General features: G+C 42.0%; 2 protein-coding genes across 6 annotated transcripts in view; both read left to right on the top strand.

Moving 5' to 3' along the window:
- LOC112219368 (guanine nucleotide exchange factor VAV2) overlaps nt 1-14,706 on the top strand; it is a 1,336,992-nt gene that overhangs the window by 264,204 nt on the left and 1,058,082 nt on the right. The gene's annotated exons all lie outside the window — the stretch shown is intronic.
- On the top strand, nt 1,764-3,616 carry LOC112247010 (interleukin-8). The gene is made up of 4 exons (XM_024415648.2): nt 1,764-1,980; nt 2,392-2,524; nt 2,772-2,858; nt 3,152-3,616. The coding sequence occupies exons 1-4, from the start codon at nt 1,917-1,919 to the stop codon at nt 3,159-3,161; spliced, it is 294 nt and encodes a 97-aa protein (XP_024271416.1). The 5' UTR covers nt 1,764-1,916; the 3' UTR covers nt 3,162-3,616.

Below are 14,706 nucleotides of genomic sequence, written 5' to 3'. Positions count from 1 at the left end.
AGTCTCTGGCACCCTGTCTGTCTGGAGGAATGTCATTTCAGTTACTCAATGTTTACTTAAATTGTATTGTTTGTCACTTCCTGTTTTAGTGAATGTAATGTTTATTACAGAACATTGTATTTAAAGTGTGGACAGAGATTGTGATATAGACTGAATATACCAAAGATTAGGAACTCCCCCTTTTGCCGTCAGAACAGCCTCAATTCGTCGGGGGCATAGACTCTGCAAGGTGTCAAAAGTGTTCCCCAGGGATACTGGCCCATGTTGACTCCAATGTTTTCCACAGTTGTTTCAAGTTGGCTGGATGTCCTTTGGGTGGTGGACCATTCTTGAAAACACACAGGAAACTGTTGAGTGTGAAAAACCCAGCAGTGTTGCAGTTCTTGACACAAATCGGTGCACCTTGCATCTATAACCATACCCCCCCCGTTCAAAGGCATTTAAATATTTTGCCTTGCCCATTCACTCTCTGAATGGCACATAGACCCAATCCATATCTCAATTGTCTCAAGGCTTGAAAATCGTTCTTTAACCTGTCTCCTCTCCTTCATCTACACTGATTTGAAGTGGATTTAACAAGTGACATCAATAAGGGATCATAGATTTCACCTGGATTCACCTGGTCAGTCTATGTCATGGAAAGAGCAGGTGTTCTTAATGTTTTCTATACTCGGTGTAAAGCATGCACAGAGATGATGATTTAAAGTGTTATTAGGTAGGCCTATTTTTGTAAATAAAACATCAGTCAGTTTTAGAGGCCCGGGTGGTGTAAAGTAGCCCTACTTGGAATAAAATGTAGTACTTTCAATAAAAGATTATTGAATTTAATTCAATTGGATTCAATTCAAGCCTGCTTTCCTCTACTATGTCTTCATTGAAACTCCCCATCAAACAGTAGTAGGTGAGCGAACATACAGTATATCATGCCCCATTCAATGGTAGAATAAAATAAATAGGGTCTGAAGCCAGGCTGTCAGGGAAAACTACTGGCCCTCATATCATAGTTAGGGTCAGAAGTTTTGTGATCCGGTGAGCCTAATCACTGGCGATGATGATTCTTTGTTGAAACGTTCCATCCTGTGTGACGAATGTCTTGTGACACAATACGCATATTTCAGCCATTTGTCCACAGCTAGGTTGCATTAGAAATGTTCTATTAGTTGATGTCAGTTATGATGCCAATGTACTCATCTTAAATGTGTTAATACATAGTTGTCAGTGAGCAATATAGCACTGTGCACTTTACTCTGGTTAGTAAAGAAAAAATCTGGTTAGTAAAGAATCATCAATGCATTCAAAACTCAAGCATTTCATCAAATTTCATGACACTTTCATTTGGCATTTTTCCATCTGTATGATGTGACAGGTTGTTCCATGAGAAAGCTGTTGATAAATCAAAATCAAATCAAATTTCATTTGTCACATGTGCCGAATACAACAGGTGCTGTATTACCGTGAAATGCTTACTTAAAAGCGCTTAACCAACAATGCAGTTTTAAGAAAATAGAGTTAAGAAAATATTTACAAAGTAAACTAAAGTAAAAAATAAAATCTATAAAAAAGTAACACAATAAAATAACAATAATGAGGTTATATACAGGGGGTACCGGTACCAAGTCAATGTGTCTTACTTTCACTCATGAGTTAAAGGGAGAAATTCCCTACCTCAATCAGCCCTCAAAGTCAGCCAAATCCCCGATTTCACAATCTTTCACATGCCACAATGACTCACTTCCAGGACTCGGCTTTAAAACAGCACTCTCCCCACAGTGGCAGACAAAGCGGTTTTCTTCTCACAGCGGCAGATTCAAACTCTCCACAGACAGAGAAGGAAGGAAAGAAATACCTGTTACCAGCTAGATAACAACCGTAGACTTCATTAGAGGATTTCTAGTAGGATCATCTGTAACCCCAAGATGAGCATCAGAATGTCAGCCAGCCTTGTCGTTGTGCTCCTGGCCCTCCTGACCATTACTGAGGGTGAGTTTATATTATTACCTACATCACTCTGACTCAATGCATTGACACCAATGGACATGAATATAATGGTTATGAGCAGTAGGATTACTATTTACCTTTATATACTGTACTGTATCTTGTATCTTATTGTACATACAAATAAATCTGCATCTCTCTCTCTATCTATCTATCTATATATATATATATCTATATATATATATATATATCTATATATATATATATATGAAATATATACTGTATTTGTACTGTATATATGCCATTTAACACACACTTTTATCCAGAGCAACTTACAGTCATGCTTGGATGACTTTCTCTCTTTCCCTCTCTCTAACTAATCAAGTGTGTTTGTCTTCACGGTGGATGCCTGTGTATTCCTTCTACCGCTGACTCATGACCGCTTACCTCTAACAGGGATGAGTCTGAGAGGCATGGGGGCTGACCTGCGATGTCGCTGCATTGAGACGGAAAGCAGACGAATTGGTAGGCTCATTAAGAAGGTGGAGATGTTCCCTCCCAGCTCGCACTGCAGAGACACTGAGATCATGTGAGTCCTGCTGCTTCCTGATTATAGTCCTATTACACTGGCAAATGCTTACTATAAAATATGGTTATTATATGATGTTGACATTAAATGTGGTTACTATATAACGTTCATTTAAAAAATATACAACTTCAATTAATCAGTCCTACTCCCTGACTACCATCCAATTTCACTGGCTAATGCTGACACTAAAATGTAGTTATTACCAGGTTTCATGATTGTCTGACTGTGCTGTGTGTCTGTCCTGTAGTGCCACTCTGAGCAAGAGCGGTCAGGAGATTTGTCTGGATGTCAGCGCTCCATGGGTCAAGAGGGTCATTGAGAAGATGCTGGCCAAGTAAGTACAATATAAACTTGTACAGCCTAAGGATATAAACCGACCGGGTAAAACAACACAGATAGGATGACTGTCTTTTAACAAAGACAAAATTGGACAAAATTATGTCATAAATACAGCAGAGCATGACTTGCTTCACCTGACAGAAATATGTCTAGGTTCAAGTGACATTATTTAATCTTTCCTTATCCTGAGCTTGGGGAATTTTCTGATCTAGCTTCACAAAAAGTTGTGCATTAACTTCACATGGGCAATTATATTGTAATAACGCAATCTTTTATTTTCCTCAACAGCAACAAATGAAGAGGGGAATCATTCCATGAATACACTGGGATTCTGAAGATACAAACCAAATATGTATTTATAAGATTGATAGGCTGAATTCTATCATGTTTTATCCAGGTTGAAATACAACATTAGATGTAGAGTGGCATGAGACTGTTTTAAGTGAAAAGACAGTCGGTTTCTTATATACAACCAAGTACTATGTACTAAACTTATATTTTATTTGTATTTATAAAGTGTTTTCCTTTCATTGTTATAATCATATTATGAGATTTACATGCATTCCGGTTGTATTGGAATGATTTCGTAATGAACAACGTCACATCCTACTTGACCCTCAATTGTATTTATACAAACCTCAGTATATTTATTGATATATTTATTTGCCTATTTAATTCATATTAAACTGTTGCATCATGTTGAAACTTCCAATCTAATTCAATTACAATAAATGCGTGAAAAAAACCTCTGAAATCTGCCTCTCGCTGTCTCTATTTCCTGTATATATACATTACTCCACTTCTAAAACGCAATCACAGCTTTTTACAACAGCTGGACTTAGACAAGCCTTATGACACTTTTCCCTGAAGCAAGGGAGGGTAGAGCATTGTAACAACAATACTAACAAGCAATCATTCAGTAAAAATAAGAACATCTCACAGTAAACCAAAAAGTTGGATTTCCATTTGAGAGGAAAAGGGTAATTCATTGTTGCCCCTTTGAGTCATGGATTAAGATAGTGCTTGTTTCTACACAGTGGCCAATGAGCTCAGCTTGGATACAAGTTACTTTAGAGCAGTGGTTCTCAGCAAATTTTGCCTGGGGACCCAAATTTGACAATGACAATTGAGTTGCGACCCAATATGATGGACTGTTGATGATTACATTTTGTATTGTTGTATTGCAGCTGCTTTCTTGGGCAGGCTTCACTTGCAAAATAGACTCAATTATGGTATTAAAGAAAGGCATTACACAGCCATATTAACTGAGAAAACATGTAGTATAAATTCATGAGAATAAGCCATTTAACTAAGCGACCAGTTCAGGAGTTGGGTGTAATAAATGACCAGACTCACAACATGACATCAAATCCAGCCCAAGAATGTTAATGAACTGTAACACATACCAGTGTTTGAAATAGAAGAAAAAAAACAATCATTAGGAATTCTTAATCATCAATTACAATGTGAATAGTTTCACAGCTTTGAAAATATTTTTTTAAAGGTGTATGTTTTTAACCCGTTCAATGATATGTTATATGAATGTCAGAATTAATTAACAATAATAATTACCATAGTGAACAATAACTCATTAACCTGTTTATGTATCTTGTATGTGCGTGCGCGCATGCGTGCGTGTGTGTGGCCTGTCAGTGTGAAAGCTGGGGGTGTTTCTTTAGTTTGATAAGTTCATTGAAGTCTGGGGTGATGGTTGACAGGGCAACTCGGAGGTCATGCTGGCAGTGCAATTTGTTTCTACTTTTAGTTTTCAGCACGGCCATAGTAGAGAAGTCACTTTCACACAGATAGGTAGTGCTGAACGGTAGCCATGACAGGCGAGAGCAAGATACTCTCCCATTACGGTGCACCAGGACTGTGGCAGTGTCATTTCCGTGAACTTCATGCTCCGTCCGCGATCAAATGACAGCTCCAACAGCAGATCCTTTTCGTTGCTTGGCAACATGAGGCTTCCCATCTCCACTCGAAAGGTGTCCGGTGTCCAGTCATCTAGTCTCCTGTTCTCCTCCGACAAGTAGTCGCTCTCCTCCGGGAAGTAGTCACAAAACTTTCCCTGCAGGTTGACAAGATGCTGTTTAGCGGGTTTTTTCAGTGTGTCGTGATGCGCTATGCTGATCAGATTCTGAATCTCGAAATCAGCATTGGGAAACATGTCAAACCTCCTGTTAGAAACATGATATGCCCAAACAGTAAGCTTAATCTTGAAGGAATCCACTTTGTCCATCTGTTCAAATTGATTGTGCCCCCTCCCTTGCATTGACACATTGAGCAAATTCAGATGATCAAAAATATCCGCAAGGTAGGCAACCTGCGCAAGCCATTCCTCACAATCAAAATGTTCGAAGCTCATAAAAGTGACCCAAAAGTTTACCCTGGAAAGCCAGTGGACCTCTGCATGATAAAGCACCTGCTGGTGCTCCCTCCCCATATCCCTGCAAGAAGGCCTGGAAACACCTGCTGGTGCTCCCTCCCCATATCCCTGCAGAAGGCCTGGAAACACCTGCTGGTGCTCCCTCCCCATTTCCCTGCAGAATGCCTGGAGACACCTGCTGGTGCTCCCTCCCCATATCCCTGCAGAAGGCCTGGAAACACCTGCTGGTGCTCCCTCCCCATATCCCTGCAGAAGGCCTGGAAACACCTGCTGGTGCTCCCTCCCCATATCCCTGCAGAAGGCCTGAAAACACCTGCTGGTGCTCCCTCCCCATATCCCTGCAGAAGGCCTGGAAACACCTGCTGGTGCTCCCTCCCCATATCCCTGCAGAAGGCCTGGAAACACCTGCTGGTGCTCCCTCCCCATATCCCTGCAGAAGGCCTGGAGACACCTGCTGGTGCTCCTCCCCATATCCCTGCAGAAGGCCTGGAGACACCTGCTGGTGCTCCCTCCCCATATCCCTGCAGAAGGCCTGGAAACACCTGCTGGTGCTCCCTCCCCATATCCCTGCAGAAGGCCTGGAGACACCTGCTGGTGCTCCCTCCCCATATCTCTGCAGAAGGCCTGGAAACACCTGCTGGTGCTCCCTCCCCATATCCCTGCAGAAGGCCTGGAGACACCTGCTGGTGCTCCCTCCCCATATCCCTGCAGAAGGCCTGGAAACACCTGCTGGTGCTCCCTCCCCATATCCCTGCAGAAGGCCTGGAAACACCTGCTGGTGCTCCCTCCCCATATCCCTGCAGAAGGCCTGGAGACACCTGCTGGTGCTCCCTCCCCATATCCCTGCAGAAGGCCTGGAGACACCTGCTGGTGCTCCCTCCCCATATCCCTGCAGAAGGCCTGGAAACACCTGCTGGTGCTCCCTCCCCATATCCCTGCAGAAGGCCTGGAGACACCTGCTGGTGCTCCCTCCCCATATCCCTGCAGAAGGCCTGGAAACCCCTGCTGGTGCTCCCTCCCCATATCCCTGCAGAAGGCCTGGAAACACCTGCTGGGGCTCCCTCCCCATATCCCTGCAGAAGGCCTGGAAACACCTGCTTTTCATGGAACTCTTTTTGATATAGTTGATACACTTGATCACATTCTGGAGAGTGGCGTGGAGCTCAGGCACGATGTCCTTCGCTACCAAAGCCTCCCTGTGTAGGAAGCAGTGGTTCCACGTCGCACTCGGTGCTCTCTCCAGGATCAGCTTTACTAATCCGTAGTGCTTTCCCGTTATGGCAGGTGCCCCATCAGTGGTCACACCAACACACCCATTCCAGACCAGTCCCACGGAGCCCAGGTGCATATCCATTGTGCTAAAGTCAGCCTCTGCGATGGTGGTGGGCAAATCAGCACTAAAGAGGAACTGCTCCTCAAAGTTATTATCCCAGACGTGTCTGACATAGACCATTAGAATTGCATTTTTAGCCACATCTGTGGATTCATCAAGCTGCTGTGCGTAATGGCCATTTGCAGTGTTGCCCTATGAATTCTGACACGATATGTCCTCAGACATGTCCTGGATTCTCTTCCTCATGGTGTCATTGGATAGGGGTATGGTTTTAAGTTTGTTGGCGGCTGACTATCCCATGATTTCAGTGCACATAACAATCGCAGCAGGGAGTATGAGATCCTCTGCGCTGGTTGGGCTTTTTTTGCACTTAGCAATATGCTGGGCCACAAGGTACGATGCGCAAAGTGCCCTTTCTTGTACTGTGCATACCTTGTTCAATTCATCATGTGAGGCCTCCAGATATTGACATTACCTTTTAAAAAAGTCAGCTGTCTATCTTTATGGCTTGGATGCTTGGTGCCCAGATACCTTTTCATTTAGGAAGGTTTCATGCTCTCATTAGCTAACAGCTCATTGCATAGGACCCACTTCGGTCTACACCAGTGAAGGCTCCTCAGAGGAGGAAGGGGAGGACCACCCTCCTCAGTGAAATTTCATAAAAAATACTATTCGTGAAACATTTAAAAAGTTATCCTTTTTGAATAAAACTATACTAAATATATTCATATGTCACCAAATAATTGATTAAAATACACTGTTTTGCAATGAAGGTTTGTGTGTAAAATGGAAACCCATTTTATGAAGCTCCCGACAAACAGTTATTGTGCTGACGTTGCTTCTAGAGGCAATTTGGAACTCAGGAGTGAGCTTTGCAACAGAGGACAGACCATTTTTACGGAATTTGATGAACTGACTTCTTGGAAAGGTGGAATCCTATGACGGTGCCACGTTGAATGTCACTGAGCTATTCAGTAAGGCCATTTTAATGCAAATGTTTGTTTATGGAGATTGCATGGCTGTGTGCTCGATTTGCTACACCTGTCAGCAACAGACGTCGCTGAAATAGACAAATCCACAAATTTGAAGGGCTGTTCACATACTTTTGTAATATAGTGTATGATCAGGGCTGCGCCTAGCCTTTTATGTTTTAAAGTTAATTTCCTGCAATTCTATACATTTTGCCATGTGTCAGAGAGAACATCTAGCAATTGTATAACTAATTTCATGCAATTCGGGCTAGGGCCAGCCCAGCTCCCACAGCTCACTAACAGCATCACAACAAAACACACATAGGCTTTTGTTGAAGTAAACACTTATTTTCCTCTCACACTATCGGTTCCTCAAAGTGGTCTAATTCCACCCCCTCCATTGTCCACTGCCCACCCTTTTCCCATCGTAAACCCCATCTCACAATTCAACGCAGGCCCTGGTGTGGTATCACTTCATGATTTTGCCCCATAGAACATCCGATGAAAGGATTAGGCTAGTTGAAACACACACTTGAATCCCAAATCACCCCCTTCCCCCCTCCATTTGCGTGTTCACGTACAAGCGTCCATAAACTGAAGGAGCAAAATTGTAGCATCTTGCCTATGCCGTTCGGCCATCACTCTTCCATATATTTATATGTACATATTCTTATTCATTCCTTAACACTTGTGTGTAAAAGGTAGTTGTTGTGAAATTGTTAGATTACTTGTTAGATATTACTGCATGGACGGAACTAGAAGCACAAGCATTTCGCTACACTCGCATTAATTAATCTGCTAATTATGTGTATGTGACCAATAAAATTTGATTTGATCTAATTAGACCCTCCTGTAGACACTTCTATTGAACCTGCAATGCTGCCGCCTTCATAGCGAATTAGAATACCATAAGGAACAGTGTTATTTTTGAGTTTGCGCAATTTCACACAAGAATGGAGAAGCGTGACTAATTATATGACACGTGCATTTGTTTATGTCTGAATTCGAGAGACTTGACAAATACAAAATATGAGATACTTATGAAATTAAATGTTTAAGTGTTTATTTAGCCTACTGATGTGTTATTATTTAAAAGTGGAACATGAATTGTCCTGAAGTTGATGGGTTTACTGATCCTGTCACGGCTGATGAAAGGAGCGGACCAAGGTGCAGCGTTGTGAGCGTACATGTTCTTTAATAAAGAAAAAGACGCAGAACAAAACACACTACAAAACAAAAAACTGAAGCTTTAAGGCTAAGTGCCATAAAGAAAGTCATCCTCCCACACACACAGGTGGGAAAAGGGTACCTAAGTATGGTTCCCAATCAGAGACAACGATAGACAGCTGTCCCTGATTGAGAACCATACCAGGCCAAACACAAAGAAATAGAAAACATAGAACACAAAACATAGAATGCCCACCCCAACTCACACCCTGACCAAACCAAAACAGAGACATAAAAAGGATATCTAAGGTCAGGGCGTGGCAGATCCTGTCACCACTCAATTCAAGGGACTTTATTGGGTAGGCCGTCATTGTAAATAATAATTTGTTCTTAACTGACTTGCCTAGTTAAATAAAAGGTTAAAAAATTTGCCAAAGTACCACTCTGGAAGTTACCCTCTGAGTTATGTCAGCAACACGTGACAATAGAGGGCACTCCGAGCGAGTTGGTAGCAGTGTTGCCAATTTAGCGACTTTGTCGCTATATTTTGCGATTATTCAGACCCCACTAGCGACACAATTTCAAAAAAGTGACTAGCGACAAATCGAGTGACTTTTTCTGGTGTTATTGGAGACTTTTGGAGACTCTGACTTGAAAGCACATATCGTTCTTACTCTTCTCAATGAGCAGCGGGTGGGCCTGTCCCAAAGCACTCACAGGCGGCGCAGTCCTCGTGCAGCAGTCCCTCCCAGCTGCAATCAGAGCAGGAGATGTTCAAACCCTCCTCGTCCGGACTGCAAATGAATCGCGCATGCGGGAAGCCGCCACTGGCTGATCCCGTCCTGGCTTACATTTAAAAAAAACAATTAACCTGAATTAGGGCCAGACTAGTTACCATAATTTTCTCACATTGCCATTGACAGTTTTTTCTATTGTCTCTTTTTGGTCAATTTAGATTTGTTAATGTAGATTGTATACAAAAAAATGTTAAAAATGTTCATGTTTTACTGTAACTTGTTGTAGGCTCCTAAGTGGACCACACGGTCAAAAACCAAACTGAATTAAGAAAACAAAACATAAAAAAATACTATAAAAAATAAATAAAAAACGAAGTAACTCCGCCAGAGTATCTCTTTTGGGTCACTTTTGCCGGTCCCAAGCCCGGATAAAGGAGGAGGAGGAGGGTTGGAATTGTGACATAAAAAAAACAAGAATCAACAGAAGAAAGTTCATTTGTAGTTCTAAACATATTTAGGGTATTTTTTTACTCACTTTTTGTCTCTCCCACAAAGTTATTCCTCTCTCCTACATCGTCCATCACAATTACATGCACATGGCCAATTATGCAAATTAGGTGATTACGTCATCTAGCGACTGCTAGCGACTTTTAGGACAGCCAATAGCTACTTTCCTTACTGAGGAGTTGGCAACACTGGTTGGTCGGAGTGAGACGTGGTTTGGGAATAACCAAGAAGAGCTGCATTCCAAACACTTAAAAGACACACCCTTTCCCCTCAAATTATGTGGATACTTCTGATGTCTGACGAGTTGACACTTGCAGGGCAAGGGATGAGTTAATTAATTTTAGATGGACCGCTCTTGCCTGGAAAATTCTCACTCTTTCCTTCCACTGTTGTGTTTTCAGTTTTCAGTCATAATTTTTTTAGCGGATGTACAATAATCGCGAATTGAATTATAAGGCGTTTCGTGCCCCAGAGTGAATATAATTGTACACTCGCAAACTCGATGAAAAACGAGGGCTGAGGTGCGTAAATTGCCAATTTCTTTTGCCTGGCTAATCATTTGGGCTGACTACAGAGATGGCTGCGGGGATTTGCCCAAGGGCATAAGGCAAAATGGAGGAGGGTGTCTTTTATGTGTTTGAAAGTTATTTTTGTGATTAAACTTGGCCCGATCACATGACCTGGCCAGCAAAAAAAAATATGGGCGCGTTCTTATCTCTTTTGTCAAATAATTTTGAAGTGTGTTGCATTATGGGGATACAAATTGTCTGACATGCACCTACATGTCGACTGCATGAACTTGACAAAAATCATGTGATCAAAGGTAATCAAGTTTTGACTGCGGCCATCGCTTGCATTGTGGGAGTATCTATTGTCAATCAATCAAATCAAATTGTATTTGTCACATGTGCCGAATACAACACACATTAAATGCTTTCTTACAAGCCCTTAACCACAATGCATTTCAAGAAAGCGTTAAGAAAATAATTACTAAATAAACTGAAGTAAAACATTTTTTTAAAGTAACAAAATAATGAGGCTATATACAGGGGGTACCGGTACCGAGTCAGTGTGCGGGGTACAGGTTAGTGGAGGTCATTTGCACATGTAGGTATGGGTAAAGTAGCAGCAGTGTAAAAACAAATGGGGGGGTGTCAATGCAAATAGTCTTGGTGGCCATTTGATTAATTGTTCAGTAGTCTTATGGCTTGGGGGTAGAAGCTGTTAAGGAGCCTTTTGGTCCTAGACTTGGAGCTCCTGTATCGCTTGCTTTGCGGTAGCAGAAAGAACAGTCTATGACTTGGGTGACTGGAGTCTGACAATTTTTTGGGGCCTTCCTCTGACACCGCCTAGTCTATAGGTTCTGGATGGCAGGAAGCTTGGCCCCAGTGATGTACTGGGCCGTACGCACCATCTTCTGTAGCGCCTTACGGTCAGATGCCTTGCAGTTGCCATACTAGGCAGTGATGCAGCCGGTCAGGATACTCTTGATGGTGCAGATGTAGAACTTTGAGGATCTGAGGTCCCATGCCAAATATTTTCAGGTGTTGCCATGCCCTCTTCACGACTGTCTTGGTGTGTTTGGACCATGATAGTTCATTGGTGATGTGGACACCAAGGAACTTGAAACTCTCGACCTGCTCCACTACAACCCCATCGATGTTAATGGGGCCTGTTCGGCCCACCTTTTCCTGTAGTCCATGATCAGCTCCTTTGTTTTGCTTACATTGAGGTAGAGGTTGTTGTACTGGCACCAAACTGAAATAAGTTATGAACATTACAGTGTTTGTTTGACCCATGCGAGGGGGACTGAAACAGGAACCAACTTTTCTGCAGTTCATGTATACAGTGGATATGTACAAATTAATGTGATATTTGAGGCTCTCTCTCACACTAATTGATTGTACAATGAACACATATATATTTTCAGTTTGTGAGTGTGTAAATATGAGGGTTGGAGACATGTTTGTTTGGACATAATAAAGAAAAACTTTTGTAAACAATGGGAACACTGCCATTTTGCACTGAGCGTTGCTTTTGGAAAACCACATCAGTAGTTAGGTTTCCATCCATTCGGCAACAGATTTTCATGCAAATATTATGAGAAAAAAGAAGGAACCCGCACACTGCTCTTGATAGTATCACTGCTCTTTAATAAGCTTTACGTGTTGGCCTCACGGCCTTCATCAGAGCGTTTGTGAGTAAAAAAAAAAAGATCACCCTTATGTTAACCTAGCCTCACCCACATCTGTTCCACGCATCGAATGGGGTTGGAGTCGATATCATAAAATCTGCATAAAGAGCGTGTTTCCACCAAACTGACTTGTTGTTAAGTCAGTGCATGATGACATAGTTGACACAACATGTACTTTTTCCCTTATGTTTTCATGTACCAAATAAAAATCTAAAGTTCAATGTGTTTCAATCGCATTTTCTACTCTACCGCCATTTTTGTACAAAAATAAAAATGCAAATGTGTCTACTCTCGTCTTGACACATGCACTCTAGCCAACAGCTCACAGTTACAGTGAGGGTAGTCTACATGATGAGTTTACTATGGATAAGACCGAGAATATGTATATTTGTCCCCCAAAATTGATAATTATAATATATATATATATATATATTTATATATATATATATATATATATATATATATATATATATATATATATATTATGGATAGCTATGTGCACACTCCCACACTAACATAATTTACAAACAAAGCATTTGTGTTTAGTGAGTCTGCCAGATCATGGGCAGTAGAGATGACCGGGGATGTTCTCTTGATAAGTGTGTGAATTACACCATTTTCCTATCCTGCTAAGCATTCAAAATGTAATGAGTACTTTTGGGTGTCAGGGAAAATGTATGGGGTAAAAAGTACCTTATTTTCATAAGTATTAAGACCTTTTGCTGTGAGACTCGAAATTGAGCTCAGGTGCATCCTGTTTCCATTGATCATCCTTAAGATGTTTATACAACTTGATTGGAGTCCACCTGTGGTAAATTCAATTAATTGAACATAATTTGGAAATGTACACACCTGTCTATATAAGGTCCCACAGTTGACAGTGCATGTCAGAGCAAAAGCCAAGCCATGCAGGCGAAGGAATTGTCCGTAGAGCTCCGAGATAGGATTGTGTCGAGGCACAGATCTGGGGAAGGGTACCAAAACATTTCTGCAGCATTGAGGGGCCCAAGAACACAGTGGCCTCCATCATTCTAAAATGTAAAGAAGTTTGGAACCACCAATAATCTTCCTAGAGCTAGCCAGCCGGGCAAACTGAGCAATTGAGGGACCAGGGAGGTGACCAAGAACCCAATGGTCACTCTGACAGAGCTCCAGAGTTCCTCTGTGAAGATGGGAGAATCTTCCAGAAGGATAACCATCTCTGCAGCACTCTACAAATCAGGCCTTTATGGTAGAGTGGCCAGACGGAAGCCACTCCTCAGTAAAAGGTACGTGACAACCCGCTTGGAGTTTGCCAAAAGGCACCTAAAGGACTCAGACCATGAGAAACAAGATTCTCTGGTCTAATGAAACCAAGATAGAACTCTTTGGCCTGAATGCCAAGCAGCACGTCTGGAAGAAACCAGGCACCGCTGGGCTTGTTTGTCAGCGGCAGGGACTGGGAGACTAGTCAGGATCGAGGGAAAGATGAAAGGTGCAAAGTACAGAGAGATCCTTGATGAAGACCTGCTCCAGAGCGCTCAGGACCTCAGACTGGGCCGAAGGTTCCCCTTCCTATAGGACAACGACCGTAAGCACACAGTCAAGACAACACAGGAGTGGCTTCGGGACAAGTCTCAGAATGTCCTTCACCTCTGCTCAGGTTGGGGCTGCTTGTCGATGTAGACTTCATTTACATACACATGGCATGTAGAACAGGCCAACGAAGCCTCATATGCACCTGAGTATAAACACAGTACCAGATGGTAACAGAACAGATCACAAGTAGACTATGAAATGCAGGCACTGTTGTCTTTCCAAGCAGTATACTAAGACAGAAAGACAATACATTTCAACTTATTGAGGAACCCATGTCTTTGATCATGGACATGAACGGGGGCTGGATAGAGGATGTTGTCCTCCACATGAGCCTTCACTGGGATTCTCTGTCCTGAGCGGACTATGTAAGCAACTTTAACTCTGCAGACACAAGTGACAGAGAGCAAAACAATTGGACTACAAGAAAATTATGCTACTTTTGTAGGCAAAAAAAAATATTTCAATAAATGTTAAAAAGATAAGCAAATGGTGGCACTCCCAAACATAAGGTGTATTTCAGTTACTTTTAACACACACATAGAATATATGCGAAACATATTTGGCCCAATTTCAAAGATATTCCATCATTTCAGTACCTGGTTATAAAGACTCTGTAATATACTATTTGTACAAATGTTTCAAATTATACCAACTAAAGTATTACAGTTTATCCTATGGTAGTTTCAATGAGCAGCAATAGCCCAAAGGCCGGCAGATATTGAGTCATGTCATCTTACTGTCCAAAGCAGCCGGCTATACATATGCTCGTATCCCCGTGGACTGGTTCATACATAAAACATTCTCCATTCAACCTGCAAATAAGGTTTTCACTAGTTACCACAGTCACAAAGTCAAAATGGCTATGGTTAGGTTAGGTGGCTATGGTTAGGTTAGGTGGCTATGGTTAGGTTAGCAGCAAGTTTTGATTAGGGTTCGGGTAGAATTACATGGGGTTTATGACTTTGTG

Source organism: Oncorhynchus tshawytscha, linkage group LG20, assembly GCF_018296145.1.
Source record: "Oncorhynchus tshawytscha isolate Ot180627B linkage group LG20, Otsh_v2.0, whole genome shotgun sequence".
NCBI lineage: Eukaryota > Metazoa > Chordata > Actinopteri > Salmoniformes > Salmonidae > Oncorhynchus > Oncorhynchus tshawytscha.
Note: the sequence above shows the minus strand (reverse complement) of the source record. Positions and strands in the feature narration are given on the sequence as shown.

What these genes read in the sequence shown, in the direction of transcription:
- LOC112247010 (XM_024415648.2), top strand. Translation starts at nt 1,917, where the DNA reads ATGAGCATCAGAATGTCAGCCAGCCTTGTCGTTGTGCTCCTGGCCCTC. An exon ending in CCTCCTGACCATTACTGAGG is followed by an intron (nt 1,981 to 2,391) that starts GTGAGTTTATAT and finishes TACCTCTAACAG; the next exon opens with GGATGAGTCTGAGAGGCATG. An exon ending in TGCAGAGACACTGAGATCAT is followed by an intron (nt 2,525 to 2,771) that starts GTGAGTCCTGCT and finishes TCTGTCCTGTAG; the next exon opens with TGCCACTCTGAGCAAGAGCG.